Source organism: Sarcophilus harrisii, chromosome 2 (genome assembly GCF_902635505.1).
Source record: "Sarcophilus harrisii chromosome 2, mSarHar1.11, whole genome shotgun sequence".
Classification (NCBI taxonomy): domain Eukaryota; kingdom Metazoa; phylum Chordata; class Mammalia; order Dasyuromorphia; family Dasyuridae; genus Sarcophilus; species Sarcophilus harrisii.
Window position 1 is genome coordinate 316,222,371 of NC_045427.1, and position 17,492 is coordinate 316,239,862.

The 17,492-nt window shown below is 34.3% G+C and overlaps 1 protein-coding gene across 3 annotated transcripts in view; it reads left to right on the forward strand.

The window, feature by feature from the left end:
• The window catches only part of DAAM1 (dishevelled associated activator of morphogenesis 1), a 201,860-nt gene extending 184,880 nt beyond the window's left edge, over window positions 1-16,980 (forward strand). For all 3 annotated transcript variants that reach the window (XM_031952665.1, XM_031952666.1, XM_003759314.4), the window contains 5 exons: window positions 1,224-1,331; window positions 3,281-3,341; window positions 8,767-8,898; window positions 12,728-12,898; window positions 14,236-16,980. In XM_031952665.1, coding sequence (XP_031808525.1) covers window positions 1,224-1,331; window positions 3,281-3,341; window positions 8,767-8,898; window positions 12,728-12,898; window positions 14,236-14,445 — 682 coding nt within the window. In that variant the 3' untranslated portion in view covers window positions 14,446-16,980. The remainder of the gene's footprint in view (window positions 1-1,223; window positions 1,332-3,280; window positions 3,342-8,766; window positions 8,899-12,727; window positions 12,899-14,235) is intronic.
• Window positions 16,981-17,492: the final 512 nt, after the last annotated feature.

The window sequence follows — 17,492 nt, forward strand, 5'->3', positions numbered from 1 at the left end:
AAAAAGTGTGTGTGTATATGCATACACATACACATACACACATAAATAAATAAAATTTTGGAGTTTATATAGAAACTCTGAGCTAGCACAGTACTGCTCAGCACCTAAGCATCTAACCTACAAATTGTGGATCAGATATGCCTATATACTCTTGGGGTGCAGCTCACCTAAGAATTTTAGACGCAACATACTGACTTAATTGCTAGCACATATAAGTTAGTAGGTCACTAGAGTCTAAACATCTGCCCACTCTACCATTGTATGACTGACTATTGCTAAGTGTCATCCTTATAGGCACAGATGAATTATAATTGAAGTACAATTTAATTATATGGTTAAATTCATGAAGTCCCTACATTAATTTCTGATTATGTGATCCAGTATGAAAAGCTTTTGTATGTACCTGGCCTAGAATATCAAATTCTCACCTTTTTAGTATACATAAAGTTTATAGAATTATAGGTTTGGAGGAGAAAGATACCCTAGAGGCAATCAAATCCAAATCTCTTCTCCCCTCATCAGTGCTCTTTCTCTCCTCATCAGTGCTCTATCTCCTCTGTTAATTTTCAAGCCATTAGAATGAAAAGTGCTTGCATATCCAACTGATAAGTCTTAGAGCTTTAAAAAAAAAAAAAAAAGGGAGGGTGGTCCTAGGATTATTTGAACTGTGATAAGATTATCACAGTTTCCAATACATATATTAGGACTCACTTTGGATATTTTGTCTTCCTCATCAACTTTGCCCAAACAAAAGAATGAGTTTTATCAAATAGTGGCATTTAATGAAAGAATCTTAAAAGTAGAGGACAAACTTTGACAAGAATGATTTATAGATAGAATATCAAACCCAAGGCAATTGGGTTACTGAAGCCTTAAATATAGTTTGTTTGTAAAGGGGAATATTTAACCTACTTTTCCTGCCATTACAATATATTAGTTTTCCTAGCAAACTTTTTTTTTGATACATACATTGTAAAAGTAAACTTTAGTCCAATCCCTTTAGAAATTGTGGAATTTTTGAAAGAGAGGTATCTTAAAGCTTCTTATAGCCTTAAATTACACTAAGTCTTTTGAGACACCTCATGTTAAAAAGGTGTTTTTATATTTGCATATATATGTGTGTGTGTGTGTGTATCCAATATCTTTATCTATTAAAGACAATTAAATTATATTAATAGGTAAATGTTGATCATTACTAATACTTTTCCCTGCTCTAATTCTAGGAACATTACGCTATTGCACTATCTCATAACCATTGTGGAAAAGAAATATCCCAAGGTACTCCATCTGAATGAGGAATTGCGTGATATTCCACAAGCAGCAAAAGTGAAGTAAGTGCTGGACTCATTTAGTGGGAGTGATCTGTTTTCCTCTAGTTCTGCAGATCACTTTGTTTTGCACAAAACTTTGGTTCTTTGAAAGCACTGACTTTGCCTATTAGGGTTCCACCTATTTGCTTTTCAGAGGCTACAGTAAACTGTGCCCTCTCTGCTAAAAGTGGTAAGTCTTTTATTTCTGTCACCCAAGTGACAGTATGTATAGCATGAGCTACTCACTTTAGCACCATGTGGCCATTAAGCCTGCTATACACAGAAAGGAGTTCAAGAATGTGCCTCAAAAGAGGTAGGAAACTTTAAAAAAATATATTCCATAGCTTTATTTGTAATTTTCTTAAGCATTATTAGATAGTGACTCATGAGCTGTCAAGTGATTAACCTCTCCATTTTAAAAATTTTTCTATAAACTCATAGAAAAATAATTAATTTCAAGGAGATTTAAACATTCCAGTTTGTATTAAGAAACTACTACAAAAGGATAAAAACATTTTAAAAGTCAGTGGTTTTGTTTAAAGTAATATATAGAGAACAAGTGGGTTTTGGTTCATGATCATAGATTTAGAAATGAAAGAGACTTGAGAGATTATGAAGCTCCTCATTTTTACAGATGAGGCATGGAGGCTCTGAGAGGTTATTTCTTAGGATCACATAGAGATAAAACATTATTGAAAAATAAAGCAGGCAGGCCTATGCATCCTCCTGCAGAGAAGTATCAGTGGTTAAGCTAATATAGGGCCTGTGTTGAAGATATTTTTTTTACTTTGCATGCCTTTTTCCAAGCCAAAACAAAAGCTTGAATGATAAAAATAATAAAACTGAAAAGGGAGATGAAAGCATATACACACCAAAGAAAAACAACTTTTATAGCAAAGAGTTTAAGAAAATTCACAGATTTGGCTTTTCCTCATTCTCTCCCTTTAAGCTTTTACATTTACTGCTTTGGGGCTTTGGTTATTTCTGTGTTGAATTGTTACTGTATGTGTTATCTCATTACAGTCCAGCTGCAAGTTTGACATAATGAGCAAAAGTAATTTTCTTGCTTGATTATGTAATGTTTAGGGTTATGGGCTGGATTTTTGCTATCACTGATACTTGAAACTCAGTCTACCAGAGCAATCCTATTCTTTCTAGTCTATAACTTAGAGTTTTAGAGTTGCCTGGATGAACATTGAGAAGATGTATGATTTGTCCCAGGTTGTGTAACCTGTGTATGTCAGAGGTAGGACTTGAACCCAGATCTTGGCTTCAGGACTGGCTCACTGACTGCCAAGTAATGTTTTGAAATGTAAAAGACCAAAGCCTGGAATAGTGATCCGAAAAAAATAATCTAAATGAAATCAACGTGTACTATATACTAAAAACTCTACTTGTTAGTAAAAGGCTCAAAGACAGTTGGGGAAAGGTCCAAAAAAGAAAAAAGTGATTTGCATATAAAATTTATGAAAATTTGCTCAGTAGAATTCCTTTTAGTTGGAATTTAAAACTGCAGCATTTATAATTCTAGAATTGTAGTGCTATTCAAGTTTTCAAGGGCACAGAATGTAAATGTGACTTTAGTTCAAACTAAGTTTACTTAGTTATGTTGAAGGGAGCCAAGTATAGATAGCAAAGTGTAGTCATTTTTGTGTATGGAGTGGCTTGCATAAATTAAGCTTTTGCCTCCATTTTATATGTAATATTGACAGGATTGTATCTAATACATGATTTTTTAATCTACATGTGTTCCCATGGGTGGTTAAAAAATAAAATAAAATAAAAAAGGGTTTAAGAAGAAGCAAGAATTGAGCTACTTTAGCCTTTATTTTATTGCCAGTGGTTTTCCTGAGAGAAATCTCGAAACAAAAGAAAATTAAGGAGTAGAAAATAAACTGGTCAGATAACTATAAATAGTGAATGTTATTGTTTGAGTGGATTTCTCACTGAAGTGTTGCTATTTACAACAGCATGACTGAACTGGACAAAGAAATAAATACCCTGAGGAGTGGTTTGAAAGCTGTGGAGGCCGTGAGTATTCCTTGGTTAGATCCCTAAGCCATTTTCATTATTTTGGGTTCTAGTCATTTTTATCTGGCTATGAGATAATCACTAAGGGGTTGGAAAGTGGGGCATGCTTTTTCCAAAGCAGTGAAATTGTGGAAAGTAATCTAAAATGAGTCTAACTTGAGTTCTAATTGAATTTATGTTCAGTTCTTATTATTTAAAACCTAAGTGTCATATCCTCTTAAAAAAGTTTTCTTCTTTTCTCTCCCTCCTGCAGCTCCATTCTATTTATTAATAATCATACCTCATCAATTTCACATAAAGACTTAACTTGTAGTTCCTTCTTGAACTTTAAAAAAAAATAACTCTTCTTTCCTTCTTACCTCCTTCTTCCTTAATTGAAAAGGAAAGAAAAACAAAATTCATAGCAAATTCACCCATTCAAGCAAAATAAATTTCTTTGTTTTCCACATCCAGATATGTGGGGGGAGGGGAGGTAGAATGATTGTGAATATATAATTCTCCCTCCCTCCCTCCCTCCCTCCCTCTCTTTTTTCTTCTCTCCGTCCCTCCCTCCTTCCTTTTCTCCTCCTTCCTTCTCTTCCCTCCCTCCCTCCCTCCCTCCCTCGCTCAGTCTCTGTCTGTCTGTCTCTCTCTTTTTCTCACACACATACACACACATACAGCTTTTAAAATTTGCACTTTGAGTCTATCACTTGGCAGGAGTGGGTAGTAAACAAATTTTCAAAAGTATTTTTATTTAAAATGGATTGTTCGTACCATAAATGTAAAATTACTCCCCTCTAAAAAAAAAAGAATCAAACAATTGAGCTAGACATGGAGTAAAGTTTGAAATGATTTATGTCTCATTGAGCTAGACAGTCTCATGAACTTATACACCATTCTGTTGTATAATTCTGTATGTAAGTGTTAGATCCCTCACTTGGATTCTAAACCATATTAGGGCAGGCATCGTATTTATCTAAATTTTATATCTTCCCCTTCACTTAGAATATTCTGTACATGAGTGCTTAATAAATGTCAAACTCAAATTGCTTGAATAAGAAAGTTTTAAATATAATACTATAATTGCTGCAAGACTGAAGAAATCACTTTAGGATAAAGATCTTTGGAAATAACAAAGTTCTGCTATTTAAAGTAATTTCGTTTCTTAAAGTTATTTTTCAGTTGTTTCAGTTAGACCTGATTCTCCATGGCCCCATTTGGATTTTTCTTGGCAAAGATACCAAACTGGTTCTTAAGTTCATTTTACAAATGAGGAAATTGAGGCAGTTAAATGACTGGCCCAGGGTTACATAACTAGTACATTAGATTTGAACTTAGGTTTTCTGACTCCAGACCCAACATTCTATGTACTGTACCATCTAGCTACCCAGCTTTTTGAAGACACTTATTTAAGAAAGACAATTTGTAGCACAGTGGAGCACAAAGACCTGGATCCAAATCCCATTTCTTACACGTACTGGTATTGTGACCTCGGATAACTTATTAAATTTGGCAGTGCTCTGTGTAATGCTCTATAGGATGGAGAAAAAATGCTGACCTACATTAGCAAAGGAAGTTCCTGTTGGGGAGTTCTTCACCCCAGTTAAATCACAGCACCAATTCTTATCCCTAACATCTAATTATAAATAAAATGCCATAATGCCTAATCTTTTGTTTATTTTCTTATAACATTAGGGGAATGTGTTGAAAGGAGAAAGGGGAGATTGTATGCATAATCCCCAAATTATCTTTATTTTTTTGTTCAATTAAGTAACAAAAAAAAAAAAAAATGATGACCTAATTTAGTGAAATATTTTTCTTTTGGCCCCAGTAGCCACAGGCATCATGAGATGAGCACATAAGGCATTCCTGCGATTTTTTTTAGGGCATTGTGTAGAAGGGTCAGTCTGCTTTATGGCCCTATTTTGTTGCAATTTCTTCTCTGTTTAGTAAAAGGCTCTCATGGGAATAGTATTGAAGGAATTAAACCCAAAGGTCTGTGTAAGGACAGTACATTCTGTCCTTTGCATCTGAGCTGCTGATTCAACGTCGCCTGTAAAGGAGATGAAAGGAAATTTAGATGAAATAACCTCCTTATTCAAGATCTAATGATGGAATCACTAATTAGAACCATTTCTTTTTCTGGGACTCCCCTACTCCCTATCTCAAAGCAGAATAGTATAAAGTGTGGAGTCCCAAACTCAGTGTCAGGAAGCACCTAATCCCACACAAGAAGATTACTAGCTGCAGACAGGACCACTAACAAAATGGGTATTCTATTGTAACTATATGCCTAGTTGGCTTATTGTAAAGACAGCACTTTGCAGAAAAAAAAAATATTTTGGCCTCTTGGGGAGGGAATTGCTTAGGTTTAAAAGGATATCATAGTCAATCTTATAATGTTACAGATCAGGAAACTTAATAGAAAAGGAATAAAATAATTCATCCAAGGACACATATCAAATTAATGAAAGAATTAGGACTGAACTCAGGTCTTCCAACTCCTCATAAGGGTATTTTTTCCCATACATCATGCTATGTGGTATTTGTGCCAGCCTACCAATCACTATAATATGGTATTTAAGATAAAGGTTCTCATCATCTAGCAAGTCGTACTTGGAACCAATTGATAGGAATAGGGACTAGACCTGTGATTTTCTTGGAATTAGAAACTCTTGAATGAGGAAATATTGTACTTTTTTTCTTTTTAGTCTCAGATGGTTGCTTAGAGCACTGAGTTTAAGTGACTTATTTAAGGTCACATAGCCAGTATAAGTCAGAGGCAGGATATGAACTCAGATCTTTCTGGATTAGATACTAGCTCTCTATCCACTGTACCATCCCAACTTTCAATTGATATAAATATACAATGCCATTCTCTTTGGAAATATCCTTATCCCCTTAAAGAACAGGCTTCTTATGAAAGTTAACTCTCCTATATTTAGCCACTGAATTCTCTTTTTCTTTTCCCTTCAACTGTCTGGTTTGGGTCCTTACATTGTTCCTTAATATCTCCAGCAAGGGTGTGCAGAAGTTAAAGATTGGTAAAACTCAAATCATTTGTTCTTGACTTTTCTTTATCTGCTTGGCTAAAATGTTTGGCAGATTGAGCTGAAATAAGTAACTAGAATTAGGATTATCTATTAATTTCCCTTATTCATCCCCTCCTTTCAATTCATAGCTCCAGAGAAAGTTTGTTTTAATGGGTAGAGGTCTTCTCCCAGACCTCAAGATCCCTGGGGTTCAAGTCCTCTCCTTGATACTTACTGATTTTGTGACCTTGGGTAGATTACCTAGTTACTTAACTCCAAAACTGCAAAGTACAGAACAATTGCTCATCTGCATTAGTAGGAGATTCTTCACCAATGAAATCACAGATCTGGACAAAAAAATACATAAAACAAAAGAAAACAAAACAAAAAAAAACTTCACATGGATAATAGAGAGTTGACTGTTTGAAAATATGAATATGTATATTAAAAACAGCAAGAACAGCAAAACCAGATACCTATGGAAAAAGAGAACAAGTGATACCTAGCATTCCTAGAGGGCAGTTAGGGGGCACACTGCAGAGAGTACCAGCCCTAAAATCAGGAAGAATTGAGTTCAAATGTGACCTCACTTACTAGATCTGTGACCCTGGGCAAATCATTTAATACTATCTGCATCAGTTTCCTCATCTGTAAAATGAACTGGAGAAGGAAATGGCAAACCATTTCAATATCTTTGCCAAGAAAACCCCAGTTGGGATCACAGAGAATTCAATGTGACTGAACAACAACAATAGCAGGATTCCTGGAAATAAACAACTGGTCCCTAGAAATTTAACTGTTAAATTGTCATGTCTTCAGGATATAATCCTATTAATTTGTATAACTTCTTGAAGATACTGATTTGACTGAAGTAGAAAAGGAGCAGGGGGAAGAATTAATAAAATCCAAATGTGAGAGCATAGCTTTGACACTCAGTCTTGCAGTCATAAAGCTCTTGAAAGCCAAATCACTTAACATCTTTTCTTCAATTTCTCATCCATTTAACATATCCAAATTCTAGTTCACTTCTCAAAGGTGTTTGCTCATTTATTTATTTCTAAGTATCTTAGATGTTGATAAGTAGCTGCATTTGCATATTTAATTTAGTAAATGTGTATTTTTACTATTATATATTTATTACTGTGTGCAAGCCACTCTGCAAAGAACTATGGAGCTATATAGATATAAATAGGCAAGGATAGAAATATCTAGTGCTATATATTCCATAGGGTCATGAGGAGTCAGACATGATTCAACAATAACCTATACATACACACATATGTATGTCTGTATATATGTTTTTTTATATAAAGATGACAATTCCCCTATTCTCAAGAGGACAGATCCAAATGCTTTATGGAAATTTGGGGAGGGAAAAATCACTTTGAACTGTGGGACTTGGGAAAGGCTTTATAGAGGAGTGGCAATAGAATTGAGTTCTGAAGCAAAAGGAAAACTCCAAAGGGAAGATAATGAGGGAAATCTAGACATGGGAGACAGATTACACAGTGAGTTCTTTCCCAGATCTCCAATGAAAGAGAACATATGGGGATGCTCCTTAATTGGAGAATGGCTGAATAAGTTGTAGCATATGATGTTGATGGAGAACTTTTGTACTGTAGGAAATAAAGAGGAGGATGGTTTCAGGAAAAAAAGATGGCAACATCTATATGAGCTGATAAGTGAAGAGAGAACCAGAAGTTCATTATACACAGTAATAATGATCAGCTAAAAGACTTGGGTACTTTGATCAGTACAATTAGAAAGGTTTCATTGTGAAAAAATGCTATCTACCTCTAAGAGAGAATTAATGAAATCTGAGTGCAAATTGAAGTATAATTTTCTCACTTTTCTAACTTGCTTTTTTTTGGAAATATGATTAATATAGAAATAAGTTTTGCATGATTTCACGTGTATAATTTATTTCATTGCTTGCCTTCTCGGTGGGTGGGGGAGAAAGAAGAAGGGAGAGAATTTGGAAAACAACATTAAAAAAGAAGAGAATGTCAAAAACAAATAATGAATTTAAATGTTAGAAGCATTAAGAAACAATAGCCTTAGGTGAGTGGAATATAGAGAACACATTAAAGCGAAATAGTACAAAATAAAAGCCAGAAAGTAATTTGGAGCCAGATTGTGGAAAGCTTTAAATGCCAGACCAAGCAGTATGTATTTTGTCTTCTAGGTAGCAAGAAACCATTGAAAAGTTTTAGTCATGGAAAGACATAACAATACCAATGTGTCTGCATTAATACAGAAGATCAAAGTATCTATGTGTGTGAGAGGGTAGGAGAAGAGGATATAAGTGAATAAATGAGCATAGGTTTGCTTAAATTTGGTGCTTACTACAGAAGAAAAATGTTATCTGTGACTTTGAAGAGTAACATTGAGAACAAAATTATGTGTTTAAGGAATTGGAATACCAGAAGTCTCAACTGTCTCAACCTGGAGACAAGTTCGTCTCTGTTGTTAGCCAGTTTATCGCAGTAGCGAGCTTCAGCTTTTCTGATGTGGAAGACCTTCTAACTGAAGCTAAAGAACTGGTAAGTCTCACCCTTTTCTGTTGAGAGACGGGAGGTATCTGCAGGCTTGAAAAATATTTCAATAGGGACAAAAATATGATCCAAGTGCTAGGAAGTGGGAAGGAAAGTGGAAATTAGCAATTCAAATTCCCTAATTCAAAATACTCATATAGGCTTAATCAGTCACTGAATGGGCATTGCCTCAGACAGACTGAAATCCTTAGCTATCTCCAGTTGTCCTAATTATTTCTTGCCACTGGACCCAGATGGCTCTGAAGTAGAAGGAGACTGGTGGTGACTTGATGAGTCCTCCCTGACTAAAATCCAATTCACTTATAAGTCATGACTTCTCCTTCCTGATGTCATGGTTCTCTTCAAGACCAAAGGATAAACAACAACAGACTTATACAACTTAGATTAGTTTCATTTTTAGGCCTGAAGTCAGTATTTAAAGGAAAGAGTTTCATGACTGTTTTTTTTTTTTTAAATTCTGTAGACTGAAAGTTCTAAACAACTTAAAACAACTTTACTGCTATGTTCATTTTTCCCTTAGTCACTTTAGAGCAGGCATTTTTAACCTGGGCTCCATGAATTTGATAAAACTATTTCAGTATTACTAAAATACTAATAGCTAGTTTGTAATCCAGAGGTGTACACATAGGTGTGCATGTATTTGTGTGTGTGTGTGTGTGTGCGTATATATAAAAATATTACTTCAAATTTGCAAAGTGCTTTATAAATATTTTCCCATTTGATTCTCACAACAACCCCTGAGAATTAGGTGCTATTATTATCCCCATTTTACATATGAGGATACTGAGGCAAAGTGACCTGTCCAAGATCATATAGTTAGTAAATGTTTGAAGTAGAATTTGAACTTAGGTCTATTTAATTCCAAGATTGCTCACATTTCCATAGCATTTCATTTTGTAGTTCACAAAGCATTTATTACTTCTAAGATGATCAATAGTCTCTGATTCTGATTAATTTTCTTATGTATATTAGATTTCTATAATTTTTTTTTTCCTTCAGAGCACTTTAAGTGAATGAATCTCTGGAGGCAACCTAATGGCCCCTCCCAACTACTAAGACTATCTCAGTCTTATCTCATTCTTCTAACTTCACTAGTACCTTTAAGATCTCCATCCCGCAATATTCTTAAATCATTATCCCTGCTGATTCCACTTCTCATCTGTCCCAGCCTTGATCTTATTTATAGTTCATTCATTCAACACTACCCTGTCCTTTGCTTTTAAATCCTTTGTCCCCTTGTCCCATTTAGCATTTGTTAAAATTTATAATTTGCTGAGCACTAGTATAGAAATAAAAATACCTTTAAAAAAGAAAGACAAGGAATTTACATTCTAATAGGGAAAGACCACACATAAAAGGAAACTGAAGAAGGGAGGTAAAGGTACCTAAGCAGGGGGTGGGGTGTTGGGGTGGCCAGATTGGGATGAAGTCTTAAATGCAGAATGCATTTTGGATATGAATGAACTTTACTTTGCTTGAGCATCCTCTTTAAAGAACTCTTTAGGTTCTAGAGGAATAATGCAATCAGAGAAAGAGTCCACAAGGGCAGAGGATTACATGTGGATTTCAACACTGAAGAACTGGGGAATAATAAAGGAAGTTTGGAGTGCAACCTGGAGAGAAATGAGAAAGCATATGTGATAATAATCACCTATTATTAAATCATATTTAGTTGTATGGCATTTTAGCTATCACTGGGCTTATTCTTAAGCTTTTTTTTTTTTTTTTTTTTTTTTTTTTTTTTTTTTTAGCTTCATGTAGTCTTTAAGGATCCAGATGTAGAATTGGAGTAGAATTTTAGTAAAAGAAGAAGATAATATGGGGACTGGTGAACTAAAGTCTAGCTTCTTAAATTTTGGTTCTCCACCCCAAATGGGGTCTTGTAACTGAATATGAGGGTTACAAAATTATGTTTTATCATCAGCAAATGTTTGATTAGTATATTTATTATATATTCAGGTTCATGTAAAATTTTGAGGGGTGAAAATTGATCATTAATGGAAAAGGTTTAAGAAGCCCTGAAATAGAGGTTGACTGATTTTTGTGACAATTAGTCATATTTATAATTAGATACAACAAAGCTAACATTGCAAAGTTTAGAAGGATTTGGAAAAAAGAAAATATAACTCAGACAGTAAAGAGGATTTCACTGGGTCCCACAAGTGGTAATGACAGAGAAAGATCTAAGTCCAAGTCTGTCTCACTAGACTATATTCCTGTCACAAGGCTGCTGTCAATAGCAACTAAGTGCTATCTCTTCACTCCTCGGACACACATTTTGAAATTAGTTTGTGTCAGCAGCCATGCTTCCAGCTTCAAGCTCTATTGTATAACCCCCTACAAGCACTGTTTGTGCCAGGGCTAACTTAGAGTACCCAAATAGTTCTTGTTGCTTTGGAGTACAGTGAAAAGCAACTAGGCAGAAGACAATAGAGAAGTTAATCTTTAAAGAAAGAACATCAAATCCACAAGATCGGCTTTTGAATGACAATGTGAGTTTGGGTTTGGACCCAGATTTCTACAATATTCTGCATCTAAAATACACACGTACAATTGCCAGTACTGGGATTACTGGATAAAGAGTTTATTTGGGACTGCTAGAAATTGCCAAACTCTTAATACTGACTCAACCGTAGATGGTCTATTCTTATATTGATACATTCTTAAACTTTAAGAAATGGATAGTTGAGTGTCATAAAGTTATTTCTCTTTTTTTTTCTTTTTGGTGATGACTAATAAATTATATTATTGATTTCTTTTGTTTTGAAATCATTATCATTTCCAGTTATGAAACAAATGATTCATGTAGCACAGAATTTTATAGTACAGAAAGATATATACAATATTCTATACCTTCCTTATCCTTCACTTCATTAACTTTTATTCAAGGCCAAGTTTCTATTTTCTAATTTGATGACTTCTCTGCAGCATTTAACACTGAGCACTTTTTACTCCTGGTACTACTCTTTTTGTTTTCATGATTTTTTTCTCCTGCTTGATTACTGTTCTTTCTCAGTCCCTCTGTTTTTGCTATAGCCAGCTAGGTGGCCTAGTGGATAGAGTAGTAGGTCTGGAGTCTGGAAGACCTGAATTCAAAACTATGTGGCCATTGGCAAGTCACTTATCCTCAGGTTTGCCTCAGTTTCCTCAACTATAAAATGGGTATCATAATAGCATTTTTCTTACAGGGTTATTTGTGAGGACAAAAAGGATATATTTTTTTTAAATTAAAAAGCCCTTAGTAGAGTGGCACATGATGAATCTAGATAAATGTTTATTCCCTTCCCTATTGTTTTATGATACTTTGATGATCTGTCCCACCCTATTTTGCTTCTTTGTTTTATATTTAGTTAATAGAAACCCATTCAGTTAATTCATTGAGTTAAACAATTGAATTGAGATGAGTTGTGAGTATTCCACTGAAATAAAGATATGAGTTAAAAAGCATTAGCTACTCTGAAATCAATAAATGTTTATTAAATGTCTCCTAGGCACTAATGCTAGGGGCTTGGAGTTAGAATGATGAAAAACTCAAACCCTGCTCCTATCTGCTTCCCCCCACGGCCTGCCATTACAAACCTAGTAAGGGATAAGATGTACAGAAATAAGAAAACACGAATTAGACCTTGAAATTTTCACATTAGAGTTATAACTCACATGTTTCTTAGAATGTTAAAATTATTCTCACTTCACTTCATCAGATTATTCAGGTAGAAGAACATGTGAAGGCTTTCTTTAAGCTTGTTCTTTCCAGTGATACTGTTTATTAGACTTGTCTTACTATCTTCCCAAACATTTTAATTCTCTATTTCTGCAGTTTACGAAGGCAGTGAAGCACTTTGGGGAAGAAGCAGGCAAAATACAGCCAGATGAGTTCTTTGGTATCTTCGACCAGTTTCTTCAAGCTGTCTCTGAAGCCAAACAGGAGAATGAAAATATGAGGAAAAGGAAAGAAGAAGAAGAGCGCCGAGCTCGTATGGAAGCACAGGTAAGAGGAATTTTTGCTTAATCTTTCTCTTCCCTATCCCCCACCAGACATTTTTGTGACAGATTTCAAAGGATAAGAATAACATAATCTGGAACAAGCTGAAGGAATACATAATGAGGGCAAATCAAGATCTTTGCACTGAGAGGGCTAATTCAGAAAGTAGCATCTATGTCCATATAACTCAGCTCTTCACTTTAAAAGAAAAAAAGATTGTTTAAAAAAAAAAAAATGCTCAGATTCTAAGACAGTTCCCCGAATCTTAAACTAGTGCTAAATTGTTCTTGTAATTTCTTCTGGTGAGACCCAACTTATACATAGAAAGTGAGGAATTTGCTATTTTTCATTGTTATCTATATTTTGCCTCAGACTTGTCAAATTGCTCCTTTCTCTTTCCTTGGAGGTGTTTAGCAGCACTAGCTGTCCACAGCTATTGTATCTAATACATCAAAAGATTTTATTTATTCTCATCTTCATTGAAAACAGAAAACAAAAATAATTCAATCATATCCTTCAAAATTCAAATATAATACATATCTCTTATGTGATTATGATAGAATATTGTCCTATAAGAAATGATGAGTAGGATGCTGTTGGAAAAAGCCAGAAAGACTTACAGAAACATGCAAAATGATATGTATTCTGTACAAAGTCACAGCAATATTTTAAAACGATCAGCTGTGAATAACTTAGTTCTTTTCAGCAATACAATGATCCAATATAACTCTGAAGGATTTAAGATGAAAGTATTCTCTATCCTTAGAGAAAGAATTGATGATGTCTGAATACATATTGAAGCATACTTTTTTACTTTCTTTATTTTTCTTGAATTTTTTTGTCAATTTTCTTTTACAACTTGTCTAATATAGAAATATGTTTTGCATAATATATAACCTATATTGAATTGGTTGCCTTCTCAATGAGGTGGGAAGGAAGGAAAAGAATCTGGAATCAAAGTTTTAAAAATAAATGTTAAAAATTATTATTATGTGTAAATAGGGTTAAATAAAATACTAAATGAAAATGTATACCATTAAAAAAAGACCTTTTTTTTTTTTTTTGAAAGGCAAGTAGGTGGCACAGTAGATAGAGTGCTGGGGGCTTAGAGTCAGGAAGACCTGAGTTCAAATTCAGCCTCTGATACTTATTAGTTATATGACTCTTTTCAAATTCCTTAATCTTTATCTGCCTCGGTTTCCTCAGATCCCCCAAAATGGGGATCAAAATAGAACCTACTTTCTAGAATTGTTGTGAGAATTAAATGAGATAATATTTATAAAGTACTTAGGGCAGCACCTGGACGTTTAATAAATACTTATTTCCTTTCTTCCTTTTAATAGCTCAAAGAACAGCGTGAAAAAGAACGCAAGGCAAAGAAGACAAAAGAGAACTGTGAAGAAGGAGGAGAGTTTGATGACCTTGTTTCAGCTCTACGATCAGGCGAAGTTTTTGACAAAGACCTTTCTAAATTGAAACGGAATCGCAAGCGCATTACCAACCAGATGACAGACAGCAGCCGGGAGAGACCAGTCACAAAACTCAATTTCTAAATTTCCTTTTAAGTTTTTTGGAAAGCTCATTAGCAGTCTTTTGAAGTGGCTAGAACTTTTCATTACACTGCCTTGTAATACAAACGGTGGCTGTCCTTTTCTTTCCCATCTGTGAATGAAAGCGTATATGTATGTATGTATGTATGTATGTATGTTTGTATGTATGTATGTATAAAATGTACAAAGAGATGTTCATTGTGGGTGTGGCTGGAGACAAGTATGTGTGTGTTCTGTGTACTACAAGTACACACATGTACATTCATATTGAGTGTGGCTTTATTTTTCTTTCCTTAATGCTGTTCACAAGCACAACATTGTCTACTGAGAAAAATGACAGAGACGTTCCTTATAGTTTAAAAACAGAAAAAGAAAGAAAAGTATTAAGAATCATTTTATAGTTTCCACACTTGATATACTTTGAAATTCTTCAGCACTGATTACCCTAGTGCTGAGGAATCTAGATTTAAAATGGCTTTTGACTTTTGACAATTTAATGTTGGTACATCCTCCGAAGTGACTGCGAGGACCAATCTGTGTATCCGAAGTCATTGTGAGGATACAGTCTGTATGTTAGGAATGCCTCGGGGATAATGTTTGTTAGGAATGCCTTGCACACAAACTGAATCATGTAGACCATCAAGTGGAAAACTTTTTTTTTAAATATTCAAAACTTGAACATCATCTGTGCCCTTTTGCTGGTTCCTTGAGTTCTACAACATGATTTCCTTTAAATTGCTTTTGAAAACAATTCAGTTTCTCTAACTGCAACCTATGCTCTTGTTGAAGAATGAGGTCACCAGAATGTGCTTATTGCTACAACAACACAAAAATGCATTTAAATTATTCCCCACCAAACAAAAAATTTCTACCCAAGACCAGGAAAGAGGAATTCTCTGAAGGGACAAAGATTCTAAAGTTGTTTTGTTTCCTTGTATATTCCATGTTCTATTCAGTAGGACGAACTGCATCCTCTATAAATGTAGGTCAGAATGAAAGGCCGTGTCTAACCAATGCACAAAATGTCAACATTGCTAACTGAGATGTTAAGACCTATTTGTCACTGTGTACATTTGAAGCAATTTGCTGTTTATATGTTGTCATTTTGAATTTTTGTAAGTAAAGCTACCTGTAAAATTTCAGTCCAAAAAAAGTAAACCTCTCAGGGAGAAATTAATTAAAAAAAAAAAAAAAAAAAACAAAGAAAATTGGAAAAAAAAAATAATGGATGCTTACCATTAATGTAGCAACCCATAATATCCTTAAGTTATACATTATATGAGGAGGACTGTTACTACTTTTTGTTATATTTATTTGTCTGGGGGGCGGTGGTTAAATTTTTTTTGTTTTTCCATCAGTACTGCTATGGTTGGTTTTCCTGTGGAGAGAGTAGTTTGTCCTGTTGCACTAAATTTTCTTGGTCCCTAAAATGAGTATATCATGTAAAGGGGATTCATAGTGGGGACAGGATGCCATTTTCTCACATGTACTGTATAGCAAAAATGCTGTCTAAAATTAATTTGCATAAACTATGATTCTTAGCACAGACAGTGAGGTGTCTGTGCTGTGTGAAAGCTGTGAAATTTTGTTTTGAGAGTTATCAAGAGCTGTGGTTTATACCTGTTTTCCTTATTGCAACTTAGCAATTTTTCTACGCACTGTAAGTAAAACTCTGACTAGGGATAAAACAGTAATAAATACCAAGCAAAGACTGAATTTCCAAGTGTTCTCAAATATGCTGATTTAAAGGGGCAGCTCAAAGCTTTGCTTAAAAATTTGGGGGGGGTGAGAGGGTTTGGGGTGGGGAGGGCATACATATTAAGATGATTTTGTTTTTTTCTTTAACTAAAGTGCCTCTATTTATATTTTTATTTATAAAGAAGCAATTTGATCTGACTAGATTGAGGAAACTGGCATTTTTAAATGGACTATGTATGAATTAATGGCTTAAGAAATAATTAAGTGTAGATAGAATCAAATTGGGGGATGTGTACAATCTTGAAAGAAGCAGATTTGCCAGTATTTTGTTCCTTTTGTCATTCAGATCATTCTCACTTTAGGGTGACCATCTTGTTGGGCTGAATTTGCCATTTGGCTTATGGTTTCTTCCCCAGAAGTCTGTGTGCAGGTAATTTCTTGTGCCATTGTAGAAAGGCTCCTTTTAGATTGGTGCTGGTGTAAGTAGCCACTTTTTTCTCGAGTATGTACTTTAAAGAATTTTTTTTTTTTTTATTAATGCCAAAAAAAAAAAAAAAAAAAAAAAAGGAAGACTGTAATTTGTAAACTTAAGTATATGTCATGGTGTGTGTATTAAAGATTTTTTTAATTAATGCCAAAAAGGAAGAGTGTAATAATTTGTAAACTGAAATATGTCATTAGCCTTCTGAGCTTAGTAGTTGGAATAATTTAGTCATTAGGTGCAAGGCTGTTGTTAGTGTAGTGAGCGAAAAAAAAAAAAATGATGGATATGTTATGAGACTGTACATTTTTTTAAATGGCAAAATGCAATAAAGAAATGACTCCCATTGGTTATACATATATGCTTTTCATGACTTATTTTTTTTTTTAAGTACCGACCTGCTGTCACTGTGAACCTCTGATTTTAATGCTTGCAAACTCATTACTAACTTTGCAGCTAAAAATTTTCTTTTTAATTCATACAGAAAGAATCCACGGTTCACAGAATTTAGTTATGGCAGCATTAAGTTATATTTTAATGTGTTTCAAAATTTTAGTATATTTATTATTTTCTTTGTAGATGACTCACAACCAACTTTATAAATAATGTTCTTCCAGAGTGGATGATTTTTCTTGAGACTTGGAAAAGAATCTTTTGCCCTAATGAAAGAAATTAAAATAAGACTTTTAATTTTGAGAGCGAAACAAAGCCTAATTTTAAAATAAATTGTTTAAGCAAGGTATTGCAGCATGTAGAATTTCACCAGGATGGAATTGATAAAACTAGGCATAAATATGATCAATTTTCCTTAAAATGCTAAGGTTACCCATCTTGTTTTTGGTTACATTTCCTGCTAGCCTCCTTAGTTTAT